General features: G+C 49.8%; 1 protein-coding gene across 1 annotated transcript in view; it reads right to left on the reverse strand.

The window, feature by feature from the left end:
• Positions 1-353: 353 nt before the first annotated feature.
• HRH2 (histamine receptor H2) overlaps positions 354-26,121 on the reverse strand; it is a 52,559-nt gene continuing 26,791 nt past the window's right edge. Inside the window, exon 3 of the mRNA XM_045803496.2 lies at positions 354-2,377. Coding sequence (XP_045659452.1) covers positions 2,185-2,377 — 193 coding nt within the window. The 3' untranslated portion in view covers positions 354-2,184. The remainder of the gene's footprint in view (positions 2,378-26,121) is intronic.

A 26,121-nucleotide genomic window follows, 5' to 3' on the forward strand; every position in this document is an offset into this window, starting at 1 on the left:
AGGTCAGCAGAAATCGGCAGGGCCCGTGACCTCCTGAGTGGGGGAGACAGACAAGGGTGAGGGAACCACATGGATGACAGTGAATTACAAACACGCAGTGGCTTCTGGAGACGGTTGTGGTGTGGGGGGGAGGCCTGACCTAATGGGCTGGGTCAAGGAAGACTTCCTCAAGAAGTGATATTTCAGCTGAGCTCTCAGGGCCAGAGGGGCGGGAAGAGCGCTCCACGTCATGGAAACAGCGTTGTGCATGGCCCTGTAGCGGCCAGGAGCAGGAGGATAAACAGACAGAAAGGAGAAGCCGGGCGGTTGGGCTGAAGAGACAGAGGGGAGCGTGGCGGGGGGGGGGGGGGGGGGGGCGGAGGCCGGGGCAGGCCTGAGCACGCGGGCCGATGGGCCAGGACAACGACGGCGGCCTGCGTGTGCCACGTGGCCACGGCAGCATTTTGCACAGCCCGCGGCGGCTGCTGGGTGGGGGCGGGCTGGACGGAGGGCGAGCTGTGCGGTTGTCCTGACCGCGGGATGGCAGTGCGGCTGAGCGCGGACAGGGCAGGTGCGGAGAATCGAGCAGAGGGCTGTGTATGCAGCCGGGGCTCGAGAACGCTGACCCTGAGGGGCGGACCCTTGGGCTGCGGAGCCGGTGGCAGACCTCTGTGCGGGACGGGGAGCCCGGCAGCCGAGCAGGGGTAGGGAGTGGGTCAAGAGCGTGGCCGCAGACGTGCCCAAACGGAGGTGCCTTCGAAACACCAGGCGGGGGGCTCGGGCGTGCAGCCATGGGGGGAAGCCCCCAGAGGAAGCCCGGGCTCCAGGCACAAACCCGGGAGGAATTTCCTCGCAGAGAAGTCTCCGGTGACTTCGGTTGCGAGGGTGCAGACGAGGCCACAGAGGGAGAGAAATTGCGGCGAGAAGAGAAGGCTTATGGGGCGGGCAGCCCTGACGGCCCGGGAGAGGACAGTGAGCCGCCGGCCGGCCTCGAAGGCATGGGTGCGCGCGGAGGGGGACGCCACCGGGGGCTTTGGAACCAAGGCAGGAGTGGGCTCGGGGAGGGGCCGTGGTTAGCAGGCAGAGTCCATGCACACCCTCGTTTCTCCAGGTGTCACCGCCCCCACCTCCCTGGGTCTCCTCAACAGCCCTGTGAATAGCAAAGGGGATCTTAGCCCCTTGTGTGGAGGAGTCCCGAGCAGCTCAGAGAGATCACTACTGATGCCCCCAAGGTCACCATCCGGCAGAGGGCGCTGTGGGGTCAATCCCCTCCCCCGCCCCCCAACGCCACCTCTCCCTGACTCTGGCGCACCGCTGCCCCCCACCCGCCCCGCTGTGGGCTCTGCTCCGCACCACTTCTTGTTGACGAAAAGCACCAGAGAGGGGCAGTACTGCAGCATGAAGGGACCCCCTCGGGCTCCGGGGGGGAGCCCCTCTAAGAGAAGGGTGGGCTGAGGCAAGTGAACACCTTGATCTCTCTCCTGAGCAGCAGTGCAATGCCATGTCAAGGACGTGGGCTCGAGGCCTGGCTTTTGGCCCGTGCTCCTGGTCCTGCATTCCCTCAACAACTATTTTTCCAGGGCCTCCCAGGACCCAGGCACACGTGCTAGCTGAGTGCCCTGGGGCGGGCCCCCGTCTCCCTAAGCCTCAGTTTCTACATCTGTAAAGTAGGTTGGTGATTCTTACCACGTTAAGGATTACGCGAGCTCATGCTGACCTGGCACACGGCAGGTGCTCCTTAAAGGCCAATTTCCTTCCTTTCTTTCCCTTCCCTCGCCCCTTCCTTTCCTTCACCTTGCAGAACCCGTGACCGAGTGAGAGGCTAACCATATCTCCGAGGGCCTGCGCGTCCCTGCGTGTACAAATCCATGCACTCACCTGCACACACACACGCACACACACACACACCCGTGTCCAGCCCCCTCTGCTCATGACTAAGGGCCAGCACCCACGCGAGCTCTGAACCCATGGGACTGAGCGGACCCAGGCCCAGGAGAGTTCTGAGCATCGGCTGGGAATGCTGAGCACCGCCCAGGCTGCTCTGCGCTAGATCCAGGACCCCAGCACCCCGCTGTGTGCTCTGGGAGACCCTAGACTCAGGCTAGGGTGCATCTTCGGTGGCTTTGGGGGCTTCTGGGTCCTTAATGGCCCCAGGAGTCAAATCTTGGTGACCAGAAGCAGTATCTTCTGTGTCCTGGGCCGGGTCTAGACAGCCTCGGAGGGCAGAGTCCTCACCGCTTCCTGGGGTGGTGTCCTCAGTGGCTCCTCGGACAGCGGCTCGCCTGGCTGCTCCTCTGAGGGGCCTCGCGTGTGTCTCTGGAGGAACCCAAGCCCCCACAGACTCTTGCAGCAGATTAGAAGGTTGCCGGAGCACACAGTGCAGGGCAGCGCTGGCTTCCTGGGGAGACACAAGCACAGGTCAGGGCGGAGGTGGCCATGGGACAAGGCCAGCGGGCCCAGGGCCCACCCTCTGGCCTCTGCTTCTCCTAAGCCAGCCTTGGGAAGGGTGGGGTGGGATGAGGTGGGGGCCCTTCCTTGGCCACCGGGGCAGCGCACGAGGGGCAGGGACTTCTTCCCTCGACGCGCAGAGGGGAGCGTTCGGGAGACCTGCTTTCAGATCTCAGGCCTGCTTCCAACATGCCGTGAGCCCCTTCACTCCTCTCAACCCCAAAATGGAGGAGAAAACAACCACCTTTCCAACTCTTGGAAGGATTGAGTATTATAAAATATATACAAAAGTATCTCACACCTTGCCTGGCTCCCAGGAGGAGCCCAATTAATGTTTGCTGTTTCTCACTCTCAGCGAAATGCTTCCTGGCCTCGACAGTATGCCTTGCGTGGGTCGAAGGGAGGCTGGGAGAAGACTTTAACTGCATTAAAACCAGTTGTGAGAACATCTGTCTCCATGTGAATGCGTGTTCCCCAAAGCTAAGGCGCTAGCCCCCCACAATTACGGCTGGTATATAGTAGTTCCTCCGTTAACGTCTTCTGAGTCGATCTGATCACTTTCCTTTAGAATAGATCACCGAAGACTGAGTTAGCCAAAAGCTTGGTAGGGAAGTTTTTAACAAAGTCTTTGGCATACATTTTTAGGAAGAAGAGGATTTCCCTCACTTCTGGGCATACAGAGGTCATTTGCGCTGTTGCCTGCTAGGGTGCGGATGGCAGACCTGCTTTTCTCTTTAGCTACTTTCAGTGAGTAAGAATTCCTTTATCTCTTTTATTTCAAGTCAGAGGGAAAGGCTCAGGGAGGCGCTCTTGTGTTTTCCGCACCCCAACACCTGCAGATCTCCCTTCAGAACAGAGAACAGGAGGCAGGTCAGAGCTTTCATCAGGCAACTGGGTCTGGTCAAACTTTGGTGACAGTGTTTTGTGTCACTGTATCTATGCTCATGGGTTCTTTTTGTTTTCCGCAAGTGAAACTGCATTTCCATTTACGGTGACAATGTAAAGTTTCCTGGTCTATTTCAGTGAAAACAGCAAGTTGGTGTAGAGCTTCAAGTGCATATAATGCAAGTGGGAGAAGACTATGGGCTGGACCGGATGGGAAGGGAATGCGCGAGGGGTTTGGGCAGTGCCGTTCTGAGTCCCTGACACATCCCAGGTTCCCCGTAGCCCAAACACAGGAGAAGCTGACTAGTGCATGGTGTCCCTAGAGACTCTGGGGTCTCTGCAGCCCCAGGGCAGGACAAAATCTGGCTTCAGCTCTGTCTAAAGCCACCAACGCTACCCACTTTCTGGCTTCCCTGCCTAGGCTGGAGTGGTCAATTTCCTCATCAGTTTCAAGCTGGGTGCCACCAGCTTGGCCCTGGGACCCACTGCGGTTCCTTGGGATGTCCCGAGACGACCACACCTGGTCTCAGCTCTCGCCATCATCTGCTAAGTAATCTGGCTGCCAGAGGCGTCAAACTCCTTGCTCCTCTGCCTCTCTCCGTAGAGAGAGGGAAGAACATTGAGCTTCCCTTTAGCATCTGTTAGCTAGATGGGGGTTGCGGATTTGGACACCTGACTTTGTAAGACACAGTTGACAACTGCCCCCAACACCCAAGCTTCCCTCAGCCCATAGTTATGGTCCAGCTTAGCCACTGCTGAAGGCCACGAGTGGTCCAAGCTCTCCCTGGAGGTTTGGCCAGCCCTTCCCTCCCCAGAACACGTGCCCTCACCTGGGCCTCAAGGTTATAGCCCTGGCACTTCCCAGGCCCCAGTCCTCCATGCTGGCGGTGTGCATATTTGACCAAGCAGGCAGGTATCTACCCTTGGGTTAACATTCCAGACGCAGCTCTGGTCAAGCGACTTTCACTGAAAGTAGCAAAGAAAAGTGAGCTTTGGCTAGGAAATAACCAGCTCCCTTCTCAAGAGCTTACAGATGACTTAAAATAATATTATTATGGAAATATCACATGTTCCTTGTAAAAAATTCAGCACAGACAGATGAACAAAACAAAGAAGATAAACATCTCAAATAATTCCTCTACTCAGACATATCTTTTTGTTACATGTTGATTCTGTCATTAAGTATTTTTAAATGAAATACATCATACATCCAAAGAGACTATATAAAAAACAAATACGTGTGGTTCAAAGAATATTAAGGAATACTAAAATGGATACCACCATCTTAGAGGTATAACCACCTCTCAGGTTAAGGGATAGAATTTACCAGTACCTGACTTGTTTCAGTACATGCCTTGGTATCCTGAAACATCGTACTGTGGTGTTCTCTCTGCACTTTATTTATTTATTTATTTTATTATTTATTTATTTATTTATTTATTTATTTATTTATTTATTTTTATTTATTGTTTTTTGGCAGAGGTGGGGGGGCTGCAAACTACAGCTTTATTCTTTTTACAAAATAACGATTAATTCGGCAATATTGTCATTTTCCAAATGGGGGCTAAATCTGGATTGTCTGTCTGGAACATGGCTGTTCATGGATGACAAGCATCTTGAAATGAACCCTGTTATATAAATGTGATGTCTCTGCCCCACACGCCTTCCTTTGGCAACCATGCCGTCCCCACAGCGTGTGGTCCGGGTGGGAGTGCAATTATTGGACCCCATCCCTTAGAGGACGCTTTTGGATTCGCTTCTCCATGTGGCAACGGCGACTGCTTGAGAGGTGAGTTCAAAACTCAACTCGGGAGAAAGAGAGTCCTTCCCATGACGACTGCATCTTCCTTATGAGCCAGAGAAGCTGGGGGCACAGGAAATAAGGCAGTCAGCGGCTCTCCACCTGAATTACTTTCACTTGCAACCAAATGACTTTTGTCCGGGGCGCCTGGGTGGTGCAGTCGGTTAAGCGTCTGACTCTTGGTTTCCGCTCAGGTCATGATCTCAGGGTCTTGGGATTCTCTCTCCCATTCTCCCTCTGCCCCTCCCCTATTGCTCTCTCTCTCTTTAAAAAGGAAAAAAAAAAAGACTTTTGTCTAATATAACAACACAGAGTATTATTTGAGGCAGACTATTTCCAATAATAATATAGTTAGTGAAAGATCCTCCTACAACATTTTATAACCATAAACACAACAACCTTCTGTACTTTACGATCATAACAACCCCCTACAACACTTCATGCTTGAAAACAAAATAACTTTTATAGTATTTTATAACTGCAGACACAAGTTGAACATGACTGGAAGGACCTGCCCCCTATTTGCCATTTTGTGTTCATATAAAGGCTTGAAAAATACTGGCTTATTGGGGCGCTTTAGTGGCTCAGTTAGTTAAGTGTCTGACTCTTGGTTTGGGCTCAGGTCCTCATCTCAGGGTCCCAAGATCCAGCCCCAAGATGGGCTCCATGCTCAGTAGGGAGTCTGCTTGAAGATTCTCTCCCCCTCTCCCTTTTTCCCTCCCCCTGCTTGCGCTCTCTCTCTCTCTCTCTAAAATAAATAAATCTTTTTAAAAAGAAAAATACTGGCTTATTTATCAGTTAATACACAGTTTCAGATACTAAAATTTTGATTATTTAAAGCAGTTAGTGGTTTTTGGCATACATAACCTCTCAGCATACATCTCAATCATTATCACTTAAGTAATAAGCATAAATTTCTGTAATAACTATAATTTACTCTGAAGTTGAAAAAAAATTCACCACTTATTAAAAAAAAAACCAGAAAAATCCAAAGAAGGATTAAAACTACAAATTGAAAGTATTTACAATTCAGTATTTTCCTTTTAGATAAATGAAATCATGTTTTATGATTGTTTGTCTGCAGCTACCTTTCGTTGTTGTTGAATGCTGTATTTCTGAGATTAAGCTGTGCTGATGCATGAACCTGTGGTTCATTTTCAGTGCTGTCAAGTATTCCATTATGTGAAAATACTCCAGTTTATTTATTCATTCACCTGTTGATGGACATCTGAGTTGTTTTCCATTTTTTAAAATCATTTCCCTTCTCATACTTGTTTTTGAATTTACACTATAATGGCCTCATCAAATGAATTGGAGAGTTTCCCTTTTTTCTCCCCTAGTTTGTGCAGAATTGGAATGACCATTCCTAGAGTATTTGGTAGAACTCCTTTGCAAGACTAAGTACAACTAGTGTTTCATTCATTTTATTTATTTTTAATGGTTACAGGACCAGTCCAGTTTTCTATTTCATTGTGAGTCAGTTTTGGCAAGTTCTGCTTTGCTAGAAATTTTTCCCTTTATCTGAGTTTTCCCTTGTTTGGGGCATAGAATTGACTATAGTATTCTTATTACCTTTCTTAATCTCTGTAACATCTAAAATAATATCGTCTCTAAACTCTTAATATTGTTTATTTATGACGTTTGTGATGAATCTCTCTTTGTAGTTCTGTCAATTTTACTTTACATATTTTTGAAGCTAGATTTCCTTTGGTTAATATTTGTCTAGCATATTATATTTTTCTTTCCTTATACTTTCAACAGTTTTGTTTCCTTAAGTCTATTTCTTATAACAACATTTGTTTGGGTTTTTAAAAAATCAAATCTGACAACCTTTGTTTTTCTTACTTGGACAGTTTATTCCATTCACATGGGTTGTGATTACTGATGTATTTTGACTAATTTCTTCAATGGGGTTTTGTGTTTTATATTTGCCCCACCTTTTCTAAATTTTCCTATCTTTTCTTGCTCTGCTTTAGATTGCCCTTTCCGTCCTCATTCTCTTTCCTTCTTACCTTGCAGAATTTCTAGCCTCTTATAAAATAAGTTTAACATGCATGTTTAACATAGTAAAATCTAGTGGCATGGAGCCCTCCTCCTTTACTTAGCTTGCCATCCCTGCCAAAGGTAAGTTAGGATGAGACACTAAGCTAAATTCCAATTCTGTGTAGACTCTATTACATTACAGAGTCTAGAAATACCAGTAGGTTTAATAATCCTTGACCCCCTTCATAGCCCCATGGCCCATCCTGCCCTGAGCCCTAAATCTTGAAGCTAGGGGATGTTAACGCGGTTCTGAAGAGCACATAATACAGTGTCTGCCACACAGTAAGTGCTTATGGTAAACACCTGTCATTGTCACCTTCCTCTCATCTGTTTCCCTTCTCTTGGTAATAGCACTTTGATTCTCTGGGATCCAGCCTTCCTCACTCTTTGCCCATGTGAGTGAGGTGGGGCTGACCTCTTATTCTTTGCCCTGGCTCCAGGTGTGGGTACAGAGGTAGACACATGACCCACCAGCCAATGAAAGCCTGAAACTTTTTGTGGACTTTTTCCACTGGAGTTGCCAAGGTGGGGTGATGTAAGCTTGGAGCTGCTCGTGGCACCACAGGGAGACTCTGAGAACGAAGTCAACACGGTGTCAAACTGAGTTGAAAGCTGGAGAAAGAGAATTTTCTGATGACATTTGCTCCTTTGGATCCAGCCACGCTTGAAGCTACCCTTGTTTTCTTCAGTTTCGTGAGCCAGTTCCCCACCTCCACCAATCCCAGCCTCTTTTATTTACTTTATTTGTGTATTTTTTGAGAGAGAGAGAGTGGGAGCACACACACATGGGTGCGCATGAGTTGGGGGGAGGGGCAGAGGGAGAGAGAGAGAATCTTAAGTAGGTTCCACGCCCAGTGCTGAGCCTGATGTGGGGCTCGATCTCATGATCCTGAGATCATGATCTGAGCCGAAATCAAGAGTCGGACGCTTCACTGACTGAGCCACCCAGGCGCCCCTCCCCCCCAGACTCTTTTAACTGGGTTTCTGCTCCTGGCAGTCAACAGTATCCTGATTCATCATAGTCCTAGAATCTGAATTTGAATCAGAATCCCATCTTTCCACATTGAGGGTGTTAGAATATAGTCAGCCATCCGCGGTCCAGATCCAGATTCAGCGCTGCTCTCTCTACAGGAGCCTTGCTCGGGCCTTCTCTGAACCTCGCTTTTCTCATCTGTGAAGTTAAGTCGGCAACGGCAACCTCACGGGACTGCTGTGCGCACTGCCGGTGTGAGTGTCAGTGCTCACGGGACTGCTGTGCGCACTGCCGGTGTGAGTGTCAGTGCTCACGGGACTGCTGTGCGGACTGCCGGTGTGAGTGTCAGTGCTCACGGGACTGCTGTGCGCACTGCCGGTGTGAGTGTCAGTGCTCACGGGACTGCTGTGCGCACTGCCGGTGTGAGTGTCAGTGCTCACGGGACTGCTGTGCGCACTGCCGGTGTGAGTGTCAGTGCTCACGGGACTGCTGTGCGGACTGCCGGTGTGAGTGTCAGTGCTCACGGGACTGCTGTGCGCACTGCCGGTGTGAGTGTCAGTGCTCACGGGACTGCTGTGCGCACTGCCGGTGTGAGTGTCAGTGCTCACGGGACTGCTGTGCGCACTGCCGGTGTGAGTGTCAGTGCTCACGGGACTGCTGTGCGCACTGCCGGTGTGAGTGTCAGTGCTCACGGGACTGCTGTGCGCACTGCCGGTGTGAGTGTCAGTGCTCACGGGACTGCTGTGCGCACTGCCGGTGTGAGTGTCAGTGCTCACGGGACTGCTGTGCGCACTGCCGGTGTGAGTGTCAGTGCTCACGGGACTGCTGTGCGCACTGCCGGTGTGAGTGTCAGTGCTCACGGGACTGCTGTGCGCACTGCCGGTGTGAGTGTCAGTGCTCACGGGACTGCTGTGCGCACTGCCGGTGTGAGTGTCAGTGCTCACGGGACTGCTGTGCGGACTGCCGGTGTGAGTGTCAGTACTCTTCACCACTGCCGTCTACTGTGCACAGTACAGACGACCGCACAGGACCACCACCTGCGTGCGGCACCTGCCGGCCCTCCCGTCTGTGCCTTGGCACATGTCCCACTGCTGGGGCTGCCTTTATGTTCTTTGCTGCTCAACTTCTACTTCTGGTTCAAGGTTCTGCTCAGGCCTCACCTCCGGTAGGAGGTTGTCTCTGAGGCTTCCCAGGATTGCTGATCCCCTCCCAGCTCCTGGAGCCCCTCCACGGAGGCACTGACCTCCTTGAGTAAGCTATCAGTTTGCTTGTCTATCTCCCAGGCTAAAGGCAGGCCCTGGATCTTTCATCCTCCACCCCGCCGTCCAAGTTCAGAGTCGGTGTTCAGTCACATGTGTGAAAACGAAAAGCCCAATCCATCTCAGTTTCAATAGTGATTCTCCCAGGTTCTGACTTCCCCAATTCACAGATCATCAGAAACGAAGCACTTCCCCTGCCGCTCTGACGGCCCTTCCGCTGTGTGTGGTGACTCACGCTGGCTTTATTTCTCTATCCACCTCCCTGCTGCTGGCCGGGAAGGGCCTTGTGGACAGGAACTCCAGGAGGGACGGTGAGGCACGCTGGTCATCTCAGCCAGCACCTCTGAGACTAGCCATGTTGGGGGGGGGGGATGGAGAAAGTGGGAGGTTTGGGACCAGGAGTCCTGAGTGTGGTCTGAGCCTTCCTCATTCTCCTGCTGTTGGGTCTCAGACCATTCCCTCTCTCCCTCAAGTCCCCCTCCTCCTCTGTGAAACAGGATGATCCCAGAGAAAGCGCTGGGAGAGGAAGCCTCCCCTTCCTCCTCCCTTGTTTCCTGCAATGGGTATGGCCATTGGCTGCTTTGTTCCTCAGGGTCCCCAAGAACTGGAGGGTGAGGGACTGTGTGTTGAGGGTCTGGTCTGAACTTTGAACCCAGGGTTCTTATTCTCCTGTGCTCAACCGCACAGCAGAACCGTCACGGCCTCATGTCAGCTTCGCCTGCCTCCTGGGAACTGGGTCACCGAAACTCCTTTACGAGGAAAAGGAAGTGGAGGAGCCGAGAAAGGAGAAGAGGCTCTCTGTGCCCCAGGAGCTGGCAATAGCCCCTCAGGGCTCTTTCTTGGGCCTTAAGCTTTTGTCAAACTCAGAGGTGACCCTCTTCTCCAGGCCAGGCCTCATTTCTGGTTGTTCTGAATAAGCTACGAGGTGGGCATTTCAGGACACCAGTCTACCCAGCAGCCAATCAGAGCGTCGTGTTCAAATACCTTTGTTTTCTGCCACAAATCATACTGCCCGATATGCTGGCATGACCAAACTTCAGGCCCCTGCTCTTGAAAGAAATTATTTTTTCATGCCCTTCTCAGAATTTTCTGGAAGCAAACATAGAGGGTTTGCCTCCACCAGCATCTACTTTGAAGGGATGGTGGTGAGGTCTTTTGTCTTTCAGCAGCGAGCATCACAGCGAACTGGGCAGAGGCTTCCTGCAGGAGTTGTGCACGCACACGGTGTTCATTTCAATGCCAGAGAAGGTGAAATTGATCCCAGAAAGGCACCCCAGAACTCCCTGGGACTTAGCTGAGATCTAGAGGTAATTGTCATAAACCACTGGCCCCTTTAAATTTTTCCCTGGTGACATAGGAGCTGGTGAGGGTCTGAAAGCTTTCGGCTCACCAAAGCAATCTTGATTAGGGACTCCCAGGGCACGCACCCCTGACTGCTTGGCGGGGCACTGCCCGGGCCGCACTGGGAGCTCAGTGAGGAGTCACTGGCTACGACTCTAGCAGCCCCGAGCGGCCGCGCACAGAGCAGGCGTCGTGAATTGTACCAGTGAATGAGTAAATGATTGACAAGAAGCAGCACTTACTGAGTGCCCACATGCTAGGTCCTGAGTGGGCTGCTTAGCACCCTTTTTCTAGTTAACCCTCCCAGCGGTGCTATCAGGCAAGCACGGGTGTCCCACTTCACAGACCAGGAAACTGAGGCTCTGGGTGGTTAAGTGATGTCCCTAGGTCACTCAATAACAAAACTCAAACAGGAAACAACAGCCGTTGGCATGCTCCCTCCTGAGGACCAGACGAAATGAATTTGACAGAACAGGACTGAGCGTAAAATGAGAGATGTGGCGATGGTCAGGGCAGTGTCACTTGTCTCAAGTAACTCACAGGTGTGAGCGGCTGGGAATGTGAACACACGTGTGTATGTGTGGGTATGTGAGTGTGTGCCAGGGCCTGAGTGTGCGTGGGTGTGCCATCTCTGGCGCCGAGGATCAGGGGAAGCTCTGCGGAGCAGGTGGCCTTTGAGGTGGGCCTGGAGCAATGAGTGGGAATCGAACGGGGATGTCGGCAGGAAGGGTGTCTCTTCGGGCAGCGGGGCAGCCTGAGCTGTGGACTGTGCTCTGAGAGCAGGGCTGTCTAGTTGGTCTAGTTCACCTGCACCCCGTAAGGATGCAGTGGGCGAGGAGACAGGGAGGGGTTCCAGAGCCAGAACATGGGGGCCCGCTGGACGAGTCTGCAAGTAACCTGGCAGGCCCCGGAGCAAGGCTGGCCGCGAAGGAGCCGAGGACTGTCAGGAACTGGCCAAGGAACAGTCTCAGCTCGTGGCCTGGACTGGCCCTTCTCCATGATCTTACACCTCTGCGGTTGGTGAGATTGTACCTGAGGGAGTGCCTGGCATAGGGGGGTGGCCGGTGGGGAGGGAGAGTGACCCTTTGTCACATCTGCTCCCGCTGACGGGGACGGCCGATGCTGCAGGGTACGGGTCCGGGCAGGTTTCCCCGGTGTTGTCTTTAAGACACTCAGTCTCCAGTCATGTTGAGCATTTCCTGTGTGCTTGGCCTGCCATGTGGGCACTGCCCACATCTTTACGGACCAGGGGAGGGGCCCTTCGTGGAATAAAGTGACCTGACCAAGGTCGCAGAGTTGGTGGGTAGAGGAACGGGGTTCTTGCCATTGTCTCCTTGGTGCAAAGCCTGGACTCTAAGCCTTGAGAGCAACCGCATGATAGCCACTGTCCACGGAGCGCCTCCTGCACTCTGGGTCTAAGCCTTTTGTGAGTCTGAGCTCAGTTCATCGACACGCAACCCTCATGGGGTAAGTGCTACGATTCTCCCCATTTGATGGAGGGGACACTGAGGCACGGAGAGGTTAGAAACCTGCTTGAGGTCGCGCAGGGGTGAGGGGAGCTGGGGATGTTACAGCACGCTGGGCTTGTTGCTTGAAGAAGTGAAGGCACAGGGAGGCCTGCTTCCACTCAACTCCTCCCTGACCTCCACGTCCTCCGTCTCCTGCAGCTGCACCAGGATTGCCAAATGAAAGAGTGACGACTGTGCTCATGCATTGGGCACCCCATACTGAGCTCTCCCAGCACCCGTGTGACACATGCGGTACAGCTGTTATCTCCTTAGCACTAACAGACGAAGTCTGGGCCCAGAGAACTTGAGCCACTTGCCTGGTGACTCACAGCAGGTAAGCGGTGGAGCTTTGAGAGAGCCCCGTGTGGCCCAGCGGCAAAGCTGGAGATGCCCTGCCCACCCTGATCCCTTCCAACACACAAAGAGGCTCTCGGGGAGGCCAGGCGTCACCCACACAGTTTGGATCACACTCAGGTCGCCCCAGTCCTAACCTTAGGCTTCCCCTGCCCTGCTGCTCGAACCCTCCAGTAATCCCCAGGAGGCTGGCTGCCTCGCCCAATCCTCTCCCTGAAACTATAGAATGTTTGGGACACCTGAAGAAAACCCCTAGGCCCTGCTCACTTACACCAGTGGGTGTTTATGGGAAAAGAACCCGTGGCACCCGAGTCAATCCTCAAGGTCATTTCCGATCACTCACGCCATCCCACTTCCGTGAGGTAGGCGAAGTGTCATGCCCACCTTACAGATGGGGAAACTGAGGCTTAGGCAATGCCCATGGTCAGGTGCTGTCAGTGCTGCATCCTGGGCTCAGCTCCCTGTCTCACAATGCTGGCCTCTTCAGGTCGAGACTCATGTGCTCTGAACGTGTGACAGGCTCTCCCCTCTCTGATGGCTCCTTCTTAGTCCTTTTAAAGACTCTCGCTCTTCTCCGTCCCCTCTGCCCATTCTAAAATGCAGGTGGCCCCTTCTCCTTGCACCCATGCCCTGCCCTAGCCAGCGGCGCCCCTTACAGCCCTTCCGAATTGCTCCCCCAGCTTGGCTTTGAGGAAGTGATACCTTCCAGTGTAACTGGTGGCAGGGAAGCCCGGCAGCTTGTCTAGAAAACAACTAGGCAAAGAGTGATGAAAGGCTTAAAATATCCCTCCCCTTCTACCAGTAATTCTGTTCCCAGAAATTCAGTTTCTAGGGAAATAATCTGAAAGGAACAAAGTGTTTTCTGCACGGAGATGTTCATCATAGGGTTGTTTATAATAGCAAAAAAAATCTGGAGACCACAGCAAAGTGCAATAGGGAAATATTTCTCTCACTCATGAGGCTCCCCCTGCACTCCCTCCCCCCCGAAAACTCTTAAAGGCCCGTGGTCATTGGGGGACCCCCCAAGTGCCAGGCACTGTTCTCAGGCCTTTATATTTATTCTCTCCTTTTTAATCCTTACAACGTTTTGAAGTGGGTCCTGGCAACACCCCCATTTTACAGACAAAGAAACTGAGGCATGGAGAGGATAGGTAATGTGCCCAAGGTCAGCAGCTTCCAGGCAGTGTGACTCCACCAGGCTCAACCACTCCCAGGGCAGTGGTGGTGACTAGTTACTGTCACCAGGTAGTTAGTTGTTAAATGCAGGCCAGTGTGCCCGGTGTGTGAGGGGTCTCAGGTGGGGCAGGGTGGGATACTATTCTGAGATGTCGAGGGCTTGCTGTGGCTTCTCACTCCTGCAGCCCCCCCCCCCCCCGCCAGGCAGCAACGGCGGGTGTGGGCAGGGATGATTTCTTAGACCCCAAACAGAAACAGGAGTGAGAGAGTCCTAGGGTGTTTGGTGTTTAAGAGCCCATGAGAGCAGTTCCCCTACTGCCCAGAGAGGAGGAGGAATGACCTGGGGGCTGGGGCAGGAGGCCTAGGGTTAGGTGGTAGAGTGGGGCCCACCCATCATCCTCCTTTGGGGTCAGACCCCAGACCCTGAGCAGAATGAAACACAGGATCTTACACCTGCGCGGGCTCAGGCTGCTGTCCCAGGCACATGCATTAACAGCCTTGCTCCTTTCTCCAGCCTAGCATGGAGGTGCTGTAAGGACCAGCCCCACTTTGCAGATGGGGACAGAGTTTTAGAGAGGAAAGGACTTGCTCAGATCAACCAGCCAGCAAAAATGGGGAGGTTGGCCTTCAGAACTCTCTCAACAGACCACAGTACTAAACGGCACCTCATTGCCTGTGAGGGTACCCCTCTCCCCATGCTGTTCCTTCGTCCAGAATGGCCCCTCTGCTCCTCAGCTTAGAAACTTCCTACTGTCCTTCAGGAGTCAGCTGAGACACCACCCCTTCCAGGAGGCTTTCTCTGCACTCCCAGCTTGGCCCCCACAGCAACAGGGTCTGGGCACTCATCACACGTGTCCCTACTCTTCTAGGGCCTCCGTCAGTGTCCCCCTCCCTCCCACCCAAGCCTCTGCAGGGGAGTGGGACCTCGGTAAAAGGTAAGGGAATCAACGACTCAGGAAGGCTCAGCAGCCCCTAAAACGGGAGACGTGCGGCCCTGGGGTCACTGTTCTCTAGATTCTGCCTGGTACACCTCGTACTTCAGTCTGCTGAGGAGCTCAAGTGCGGCACCTCTCTTTCACCATGATATTGAGGCCACATCTGCTCGTGAAGAACATGCAGGGGAACAGAGCCATGATTTCGGGGATTGCGTAAGGCGGCAACAGGAATGGGGTTTTTCCTCCACTTTCAGTTCTAGTGTTCCCCTTCCACAATAATTAAGTATTTATAAATACTGTGTTCCAAAGTCGGTATGGAAAGGGGAAGTTCCCTGAACCCTCTGGGCATTGGGACCGCCTTGCCTTGCCAAGGCCCCCCCCCCCCCCCAATGCCTGTCCCTGGGTGACAATGGCACGTTGCTCAGTCCTGCAATGAGGAAGGCCGGAGTCTCACCCACGGGCCCGTGCTGCCCAAGCCTATGGCCCTCCCCGCACGCTGCAACCTTCTGCATGATCGGTACAGAGCCGCAGCCCCGCCAAGGCGCCGGAGCGCCACCCGCCACTTACGCCAGGTGGGACAAAGTCCCCTGCCCTCCTCCTTCCCAGCTCCGGGCAGACAGTAAGTGATCCACAAGCCCCAGGAGAGCCTCAGGGGCTACGGACACCCTGCAATGCACAGCGGGTCTCAGGTGTACCCTATTTCTGGCCACCAACATGCCGCAAACAGCTCCTATATGGGTCCAATGAACACCCCAGAACACAGAGCCCTGTGTTCTCTGCTGTTTCTTCAGGAGCCATGGCAGCCTCCAGAAGCCGTAGCTCTCTTTGACAGATGAGGAAACTGGGACTCAGCAGCAGAGGCTGTGAAGCATCTGGCCCCTCACCTGCCGGGGGGGCGGGGGGAGGCTCGCGGCAGCCCTGTCGCGCACCTGCTTTACACCCCCATCTGCACTCACAGCTTGGGTCGTGACAAGGACACGTTTTACTGAATTTGCCTCCACACTCAGAATGATTTGTTAGTATGAAAAATATGTTCTTTGCTGCCCTTGCCAGAAGATTCTTGACACAAACACATTGGGGGTTTGGCATAAAATCTCTCCCTTGTTAAGCATTTATATATAATTTGGGTTGAAATTGTCTCTTGAGACTGATCCAAGTCCCTCATTTTCAGAGGACAGATGTGAGACTCAGGGGTCAGGGCTTGACTTGAACAATTCAAGGGCACAGCTGCAACACGAGTCCACAAAGCCTGCCTTGAACTTCCCAGCTACTCTTGTACAGAGGGGAGGAAGGAAGGAAGGAGGGAAGGAAGGGGGGAGGAAGGGAGAGAGAGAGAGAGGAAGGAAGAAAGGAAGGGAGGAAGAAAGAAAGAAAGAAAGAAAGAAAGAAAGAAAGAAAGAAAGAGAAAGACTACCACTTACTGAGCATCAACTCTCTGCTAGGTGCTTTCTATAAATTGATGCTGAGCCTAATTGCTATCCTCACAGAGAGACATTTCTATCCCCATTTTGCACATGAGGCTCAGAGAGCACAAGCCACCCGCCCAAAGTCACAGAGCCAGCCAGTGCTGGGGCTGAAACTGACACCCATTTCTTTCCCCTACATCAAGGATTGGCAAACGATAGCCTGCAGGCCAAATCCAGCCTACCACCTACTTCTGTTGAAATGGTGGAGGAAAAAATAAATAGAAGAATAACATTTCATGACCGATAAAATGATATGGAATTCACATTTCAGCATCCATAATAAAGTTTTATTAGAACACAGCCACCCCCATTCATTTATGTACTGTCTATGGCTGCTTTCGCACTCTAAGGGCAGAGTTGTGTAGTTGCAAGAAAGAACATATGGGTTGCAAAGCCCAAACTATTTACTATCTGGCTCTTTGCAGATAAGATTGGCTAACTCCTGCCTGATGCCGTGCAATTTCCCAGGGGGCCTGGGAAGTCTGCAGGGCCTCCCTGTCCTTGCACAAGGGCATCAGGGCTGAAACCCAGGTCTCCTTCTGCTTGCCAAGCCGTGTGCCCTGGGGCTGGATCCCCTGGAGAAGGGCCCTTCTCTAATTTGTTCACCTGGAGTGTTCACCACCCCCCCTTTTTTGTGAGCACAAAGCGACTAGCAGTGGCCCCAAATGCACAGTTCCCATCCCGTCCCCATCACAGCCTCTGGGAAGGCAGCCCCAAAGTATGTCCCATCAGATCTGCAGCAGAAGGAGTGGATGGTGAAGGTGGGGAACAAGCAGGGGAGGGGGTCTGCATGAAGCCAGAGGGAGGGAGGAGGGACGGCCTGGGCAGAAGCTGGGGCCTCTCGCTGGCTTCAAAGGCGCAATCCCCAGGGAGTTGGAAGACGAGTTCTCTACCTTTCAAGTGACTCCTGGGAGGCACTATTTATTCTCCGTGACTTTTAAGGCTGTAAAAGTCTTCCCACCTCCTCTGTCTCTGCTGTCCTTCCCCTGAGTTCTCCTCTGGGGGTGGGAAGGAATCTCATTCCCCAAACTCTCAGAAGAGACAGAAGATGAAAAGGATTAACTCTTGGCTGTAGCCAGTCTGCTCTGGCTGGCAACTGAGCAGAGGTGTGAGGCCCGCAGGCCCGAGCACAGTGTTCTGGGCATCTCCGGGGCAGGATGTAAGGACGTGGGCTCCTGGGGAGTCCATGCCATAGTCTCATGCCTAGAGCTCCCCACCCAGGGCCTACAAATGGCCAAAAGCTTCCATAAAGCCCAAGTGCTTGGGGAAGGAGAACTCAGACCATGGATGAAGGAGGGGAGGAAGGAAGAAACAGAAGGAAGAAAAGAAAACACAAAATAGAATGGAAGAAAGGAAGGAAGAAAAAGCAGAAATAAAGAATCTGGACAACATTATGCTAAATGAAAAAGCAGAGCACAAAAGACCACATATTATATGAAATGTCCAGAATAGCAAATCTGTAGAGTTAGAAAATAGATTAGTGGTTGCTTGGTGGAGGGCAGGCAGGAATCAGGGATCGTGTGGCGATCGCAGAAGGCTACAGGGTTTCTTTTGAGGGTGATGAAAATATTCTAAGATTGGTTGTGGTGATGGTGGCACAACTCTGTGACTATACTAAAAACAAGTGAATTATACACTGAAATGGTTAAATTGCATGGTACGTGAAGGATATCTCAATAAAACTGTTACATGGAAGGAAGAAAGATTGAAGACAGTCCAAGATGGCGGCACAGGAAGACCCTGAAATCACCTCCTCCCAGGGACATACTCAGTCTCTAGCTACACAGGGAACAATTCCTGCTGAAAAAGAATAGAAAAGTAGTGGAACATTTCCCTCCACAACAAGGGATAAAAGGGCCGCATCAAGACAGGTAGGAGAGGTGGAGACGCAATCTCACCAAAAACCTCAACCCTGGTGGGATAATTCATAATATGGAGAGATCTTGTGGGTCTGGAATCTCTCTCTGAGGAGAGAGGGGTTTGTGCCCCACACTGGACACCCCAACCCTTGGTACCCTCACTGAAGAGATGAGGCCCCCAGAACATCTGGCTTTGGAAACCAATGGGGCGTCTGTCCAGGAAACCCGGGGGTCTGGAAATCTGAGATATTCCTTTTGGGGGGCTCGTGCACAGACTCACCCATCCTGGGACCGGCGGGGAGCAGCAGTTTGAGAGGTGACTGGGTTATACGTAGAGGAGATGCATTTAGCAGAAGGGTGGAGGTCAGCTGGGACTCCCTTTGGGGACAGAGGTGCCAGTGAGCAGCATTTTGTATTTTCCGTCTCCCTTGCTAGCACAGGTAGGTGTGCACAGACACCGCTTTGCTAAAGCCTTGGGTGTGCCTGGCCCCCGGCACTCTTTCTCTGCCTCCTCAGAGCCGTAGGCAGGCCCTGGCCTCAACACTCTCCAGCAGCCTCGCTGAAGCTGGTAGGGGAAGGCCGTCCACACAGGCAACACCCGTGAGCACCTGGCCCTTGTGGCCAGAATTGCCTGTGTTTATGGGCCCCATGGGACCATAGCAATTGGAAAGACAGTTCTGGGCAAGCTACCACGCCCAGGGCACTGCACAGACAGCAGACTGAAACCCAGCTCCAGTCTGTCTCTGAAAAAGCCCCACTACTTGTCCTGGAGCTTCAACCTACGGGACAGGCTTCAGGTCTGCAGACATCTAGAGGCTATAGCGGCACTCGGAGGGAACGCAGGCAAGGAAATAACACCTTTGAGCCTTCCCTTGGCCTTCACGCAGCTCACTGGTATCACTTAGAAAAGAGCTTATACATCTGCCTGAAGCCCTGATTTTTCCAACAGCTGCCCACAGGCCACCTCCAGATTTCCTGGTCTGGAGGCCGGCAAGGTTTACAACTGCAGCTTCACGGGACTATATACATTTGCATACTTGAAAAGCTGCTACCTGAGGGTGTGGCTTCCAGTCAGCACAGGTGCTGCCTGTGATTACTCCCTTTAGAGCACTGGCAGGTGTTGGCACACCTTCAACCACGGCGGCCTATCAAGAATAAATCAGGCTGCTCAGACAGTCACAAAGGTTTGAGGGCGAGAAGAGCTAGGGCAAGGCTGAACGATAAGGTTCATCTCCTACACAAGTCCACTCTTTCAAGACTGGGGGAGGTGGTTCTTTAGACTAATACATAGAAACAAACACAGAGTGGCAAGCAAAATGAGAAAACAGAGGAATATGTTCCAAATAAAAGAACAAGACAAAACCTCAGAAAAAGATCTTAATGAAACAGAAATAGTAATCTACCTATTAAAAAGTTCAAGGTAATGGTCATGAAGATTCTCACTGTACTTAGGAGAAGGATGGATGAACACAGTGAGAACTTCAACAAAGAAACAGAAAATGTAAGAAAGTACCAAACAGAAGTCACAGAGCTGAAGAATACAATAATGGAACTGAAAAATACACTTGAGGGGCCCAACAGCAGACCAGATGAAGCAGACGAATGGATCAGTGACCTGGAAGACAGGGCAGTGGAACTCACCCAGAGCAGCAAAAAGAAAAAAGAATTTTAAAAAGCGAAGATGGTTTAAGGGACTTATGGAAGAACATGAAGCAGAATAACATTTGCTTTATAGGGTCACAGAAGGAAAAGAGAGGAAGGGGCAGAAAACTTATTTGACGAAATAATGGCTGAAAGCTTCTCTAACCTGGGGACAGAAACAAACACCCAGTCCAGGAAGCCCAGGGAATTTTTTTTTTGTTTTTTTAAAGATTTTATTTGACACAGAGAGAGAGACAGAGTACAAGCAGGGGGAGGGGCAGGCAGGGGGAGAAGCAGGCTCCCTGCTGAGCAGAGAACCTGATGTGGGGCTCAATTCCGGGACCCTGAGATCATGACCTGAGCCGAAGGCAGATGCTTAACCAACTGAGCCACCCAGGTGCCCCGCCTCTTGAGAGTTCTAAATAAGATGAAACCAAAGAGAATAACACTAAGACACATTATAATTAAAATGTCAAAAGTTAAACAGAGAATCTTAAGAGCACTAAAAGAAAAAAACAACTTCTTGCAAACAAGGGAACCCCCATAAGACCATAAGCTGATTTTTCAGCAGAAAATTTGCAGGCCAGAAAAGAGTGGCATGATATATTCAAAGTGCTGAAAGGAAAAAAAAAAAAAAACTTCTGATCAAGAATACTTGGCAAGGTTATCATTTGGAATTGAAGGAGAGATAAAGAGTTTTCCAGACAAGCAAAAGCTAAAGGAATTCATCACCCCTAAACTGGCCTTACACGAAATGTTAAAGGAATTTCTTCAAGCTGAAAAGGCACTAACTAATAACGAGAAAACATATGAGAGTAAAAATCTCACCAGTAAAAGTAGATTAACCACTTATAAAGCCAGTATAAAGGTTAGAAAATAAAAACAGTAAAATTAATTAAGACTATTAATGATTAGTTAAGAGATAAACAAAATAAAATAATGTTAATGTAATACAAAAATCATAAAACATGGGGGGGAATATAGTTTTTAGAACGCATTCAAACTTTTGTGTATAGTAGATACACAAAACATAATGATACAGGAATCTAAACATAACCCTAAAGAAATGCATCAAACCACAAAGGAAGAGAACAAGGGGAAAAAAAAAACCCAGAGAAACTATGTTCTAGAAAACATTTGACAAAATGGCAGTAAGTACATATTTATCAATAATTAAGTGTAAATGGACTACATTTTCCAAGCAAAAAACACAGAGTGGCAGAAAGGATAAAAATAAGACAACTATATATATTGCCTACAAGAGACTCACTTCAGATATAAGGACACACACAGACTGCAAGAGAAGGAGTGAACAAAGATATTCCATGGGAATGGAAAGAAAGCTGGTTTAGCTATATCAGACAAATTGATTTTATTTTATTTTTATTTTAGAGAGAGAGCACACATGCATGAGTTGGGGGGGTTGAGGGGCAAAGGGAGAGAGAAAAATTTTAAGCAGGCCACACACCCAGCATGGAGCCTGATGTGGGGCTTGATCTCAAGGCCCTGAGATCATGACCTAAGCTGACATCAGGAGTTGGATGCTTACCTGATTGAGCCACCCAGGCATCCCAGACAAAACAGACTTTAAAGCAAAGACTGTAATAAAAGACAAAGAAGAGTATTACATCATGATAAAGGGGTCAACCCAAAAAGATGATAACATTTATAAATATTTATATGCCAACACAGGAGCACCTAAATATATAAAGCAAATACTAACAGACCTACAGGGAGAAATTGACAGTAACACAATAATAGTAAGGGACGTTAATACTTCACTTTCATCAATGGATAGATCATCCAGACAAAAAACCAATAAGAAAACATTGGCCTTAAATGACACATCAGACCAGATGGACTTAAAAGATATATATGGAATATTTTATCCTCAAACAGCACAATATACATCCTCTTCAAGTGCATATGGAACATTCTCCAGGTTAGATTACATGTTAAGCCACAAAACAAGTCTCAATAAATTTAAGAAGACTGAAATCACTCTTAACGAGAGAGAACAAACTGAAGGTTGAAGGCGAGGAGGTGGATGGGGGATGGGCTAAATGGGTGATGGGTATTAGGGAGGGTGCTTGTGGTATGAGCCCAGGGTGCTGCAGGTAAGTGACAAATCACTAAATTCTACTCCTGAAATGATTATTACACTACATGTTAACTAACTAGAATTAAAACAAAAATTTGAAGGAAAAAGAAAAAGATTGAAATCACATCAAGCATCTTTTCTGACCATAGTGGTATGAAACTAGAAATTAATTACAAAGAAGAAAACTGGGAAAATCACAAATAAGTGAAGATTAAACAACATGTTACTAAACAGCCAATGGGTCAATGAAAAAAATCAAAGGGGAAATTAAAAAAAGAAATACCTTGAGACAAATGGAAATGGAAACACAATAGTCCAAAATCTAGGAGATGCAGCAAAAGCAGTTCTAAGAGGGAAATTCATAGGGATACACAACTACCTCAAGAAACAAGAAAAATCCCAAATACATAATCCAAACTTACACCTAACGAAACTAGAAAAAGAAGAATAAATGAAGCCCAAAGTTATTAGAAGGAAGGAAATAATAAAGATCAGAACAGAAATAAATGAAATAGAGACTAAAAAAAATAGAAAAGATCAATGAAAATAAGAGCTGGTTCTTTGAAAAGATAAACAAAATGGACAAGCCTTTAGCTAGACTAATCAAGAGAAAAAGGGAAAACGCTCAAATAAGTGAAATGAAAAATGTAAGAAGAGAAGTTACAACCAATAGCGTAGAAATACAAAGGAATATAAGAGATTGCCAAGAACGATTATATACCTACAAATTGGATAAACTGGAAGAAATGGCTATATTCCTAGGAACATACAATCTTCCAAAACTGAATCATGAAGAAACAGAAAAATCTGAATAGATCAATTCCTTTACCAATTATTAAAGAGATTGAATCAGTAATCAAAAAACTACCCCCCACGCCCAAAAAAACTCCCAACAAACAAAAGTCCAAAATCACACAGCTTCACTGGTGAAGTCTACCAAACATTCAGAGATTTAATACTTATCCTTCTCAAACTCTTCCAAAAATTGAAGAGGTGGGAATACTTCCAAACCCGTGTTAAGGCCAACATTACCCTGACCCAAAGCAAGACGAGAACGCTGCACAGAAAAAGAGAATTACAGGCCAATGTCCCTGATAGACACAGATGCAAAAATCATCAACATAATATTAGCAAATCAGTTCAACAATACATTAAAAGGACCATGATCAAATGGGACTTACTCCAGGGAAGCAAGCACGGTTCAACACCTGCAAATCAATCGATGATGATACACCACTTTAACAAAAAAAAGTTTGAAAATCATATGATCATCTCAATAGATACAGGAAAGCATGTGACAAAAGTCAATATCCATTTATGATTAAAAGAACTCTCAACAAAGTGGGTACGCAAGGAACATACCTCAACATATTAAAGGCCACAAAAGGCCATATACGACAACCGCACAGCTTACATCATACTCAACAGTGAAAAGCTGGAAGCTCTTCCTTTAGGACCGAGAACAAGACAAGGATGCCCGCTCTTGCCATTTCTATTCAACATCATACTGGAAGTCCTCGCCACAGCAGATAGGCAAGAAAAAGAAATTAAAGACATTCAAATTGGAAAGGAAGAGTAAAATTGTCACTTTTTGCAGATGACAGGATATGATATACAGAAAACCCTAAAGACTCCACCAAAAAACTGATATAAATGTGTTCAGTAAGGTCACAGGATATAAAATCAACATACAGAAATCTGTTGCATTTCTATACAGTACTAATGAAGTAGCAGAAAGAAAAATTCAGAAAATAATCTCTTTAGGGGCACCTGGGTGGCTCAGTCAGCTAAGCATCTGACTCTTGGTTTCAGCTCAGGTCATGATCTCGTGGGTCGTGAGATCCAGCCCTGAGTTGGGCTTCGCGCTCAGCATGGCCTCTGCTTGGTATTCTCTGCCTCTCCCTCTGCCCCTCCCCCTACTTGCATGCACGCTCTCTCTCTCTCAAATAAATAAATAAATAAAATATTAAAATCTAAAAAATCTTAAAAAATCTCTTAAACAACTGCATCAAAAAAGAATAAAATACCCAGAAATAAATTTAAGTAAGATGGTGAAAAGACCTGTACACTGAAAACTATAAAACACTGACAAAAGAAATTGAAGAATACACAAATACATGGACAGATATTCCATGCTCATGGATTGGTAGAATTAATAGTTAAAATGTCCATACTACAGTGAAACGCAATGCAATCTGTATCAGAATTCCAATGGTTTTTTTCACAGAACTAGAACAAATAATCCTAAAATTTGTATGGAGCCACATAAGACTTTCTCTAGCCAAAGCAATCTTGAGAAAGAAAAATAAGGCTGGAGATATGACACCCCCTGATTTCAAACTATACTACTAAGCTGTAGTAATTGAAACAATATGGCATTGGCATAAAATTAGACACATAGATCAATGGATCCAGAATAGAGAGCCCAGACATAAACCCACACCAACCCCGATGCAGTGGTGGGGCAGGCCTCATACTGGAGCTCTCTAGTTCCACCCCAGAAGCAGGAGAACACCCCAACAGCCTTCTTCTGTGATGGCCAGGCACAGAGGGTAGAGGTGACAAAGCGGCCAGTGGGATTCCAGCATGCAGGGGGGTGTCCAGGGCCCTTCGTTGGGGGTGAGCTGTTCCCGGCACCCTTGCAAAGAACACCGTAAAGGCTGTTAAGAAATGCTAGAATCAGTGTGCCCAAAGGTTAGACGACTTTAGAGCCGGGATGATACAGGTAAGCAAATTTTGGCTCTTAGCAGGGTAAGCTACGGGAAGCTTCAGGCCCGAGCAACCCTCCTTCTTAGGAAGCGCGTGTGCATGGCTCACGGGGCTCCTCCACTCCTGTGGCTCCGCAGCCTCATGGGCAGAGCCTGGGCTTGGAGCAGCAGGTGAAGTCAGCCTCGCACGCCCCTGGGCCCCCAAACTCTGGCCAAACCGTGATGTGCTGTGGAGACGGAAGGGGCAGCGCCAGGTTGTCAGGCACTGTGGACTCCCACCCCACTCGGAGGCTCCCTTTCTGCATCCTTGGCACAAGTCCCCTCTCCGCTCTGGGCTGGCTTGTGACACAGTCAGGGGGAGGGGCGGGGTTCCTGTTCGGGGCCTCTTCCCGCTTCCAGGACTGATTCAGAGCCTGCGGTGGGATTCTGCTGTGAGGCCCGCCCTGACACCACTATTTGGAGGGAAGCCTGTTGTGACGTCCGAATTAGAAAAGGGAACCAGGGATTTCTGAGCTCCCGCTAGTTCCTGGAACTTCCCTCATTGAGTTTTGGTTTCCTGATCTCTGAAGAGGCAGTTTTATTTACCTCTTCTGGCTCTTGGGGAAGTAAAACTAGATATTCACCCATTCGTTCCTTCAACAGTATTACTGTGCCCATCCTATTAGGGATACAGCAGTGAACAACACAGACATGGGCCTGCCCTTGGGGAGCGCACCCTCGTGGGGTGCAGACCTGAAACACAGAGAACGCATCAAGAGGAGTAAGACAGTCTGGGCTGAGGCGAGGGGGTGTGGAGTCCAAAGCCTGGGAGGTCAGGATAAGAACTTGCTACTTTATTCCAGGAGGGGGGTTTCTAGTCCCACTTCCGTGTGGAAACCTGCTCCCTGGCTGCAGAGGGAAGGAGAGCAGATAGGAGGGGTTGGGGGACAGCTGCCATGGCACCTCTGGGGGGAAAGCGGGCTGGAGGGGTGGGGGCACCTTGCCTCCCTTTGCACCTCTTCTCCCAGGGCCTTTCCAGATCTCTGGCTGCAGCCTCCAGGCGCTCTGCAGGAATGAGGATGTGCCACGCCCAGGAGAGGCTCTGATACTCCAGGTGCCTATGAATATTATCTCCCTGCCCTGGGAGATTACCCAGAGCAAGCCAGTGCGTGGAGAAAGGACCCAAGAGCCCCGGGCAGGGGTCCAAAGTACCGGGTCTATCCCTGGCCCCTCCTGAGCTTGCGTTGGGCCTCAGATAAGTCACCTGCTTCCCAGTGATCTTAGTTCCCTCATCTGGTGTCCATGGGACTAGCACGGAGTCTGGGCTAAATTTAAATCCAGACAGTGTTTTGCTGTAGAAAGACCCCAAGCTCTAGGGTCAGACAGGCTTGGGCTGGAATCCTCGCTTAGCCATGTTTGAGGCTATGTGGCTCAATGCCAGCCACTTTGCTTCTGGAAGCCTGCAGCTGGCTGAGGGCCCACACTTTGAGAACCACTGCCCTACAATAACATCCCTCAGGGAGGATGGCCTCTGATCCACTCACTGCTATGCCCCAGGCAGGGCTGGCCATATAGCAAATGCTTGCTGTGTGCCTGGGGATCCTGGGCTCTGAGCGGGCTGCTTTGGCTGTGACAGAGGAGCGTGGAGGGCGGGTGTGGGCCAGG

Source organism: Ursus americanus, chromosome 15, assembly GCF_024610735.1.
Source record: "Ursus americanus isolate L20-20 chromosome 15, mUrsAme1.1.p, whole genome shotgun sequence".
NCBI classification, from domain to species: domain Eukaryota; kingdom Metazoa; phylum Chordata; class Mammalia; order Carnivora; family Ursidae; genus Ursus; species Ursus americanus.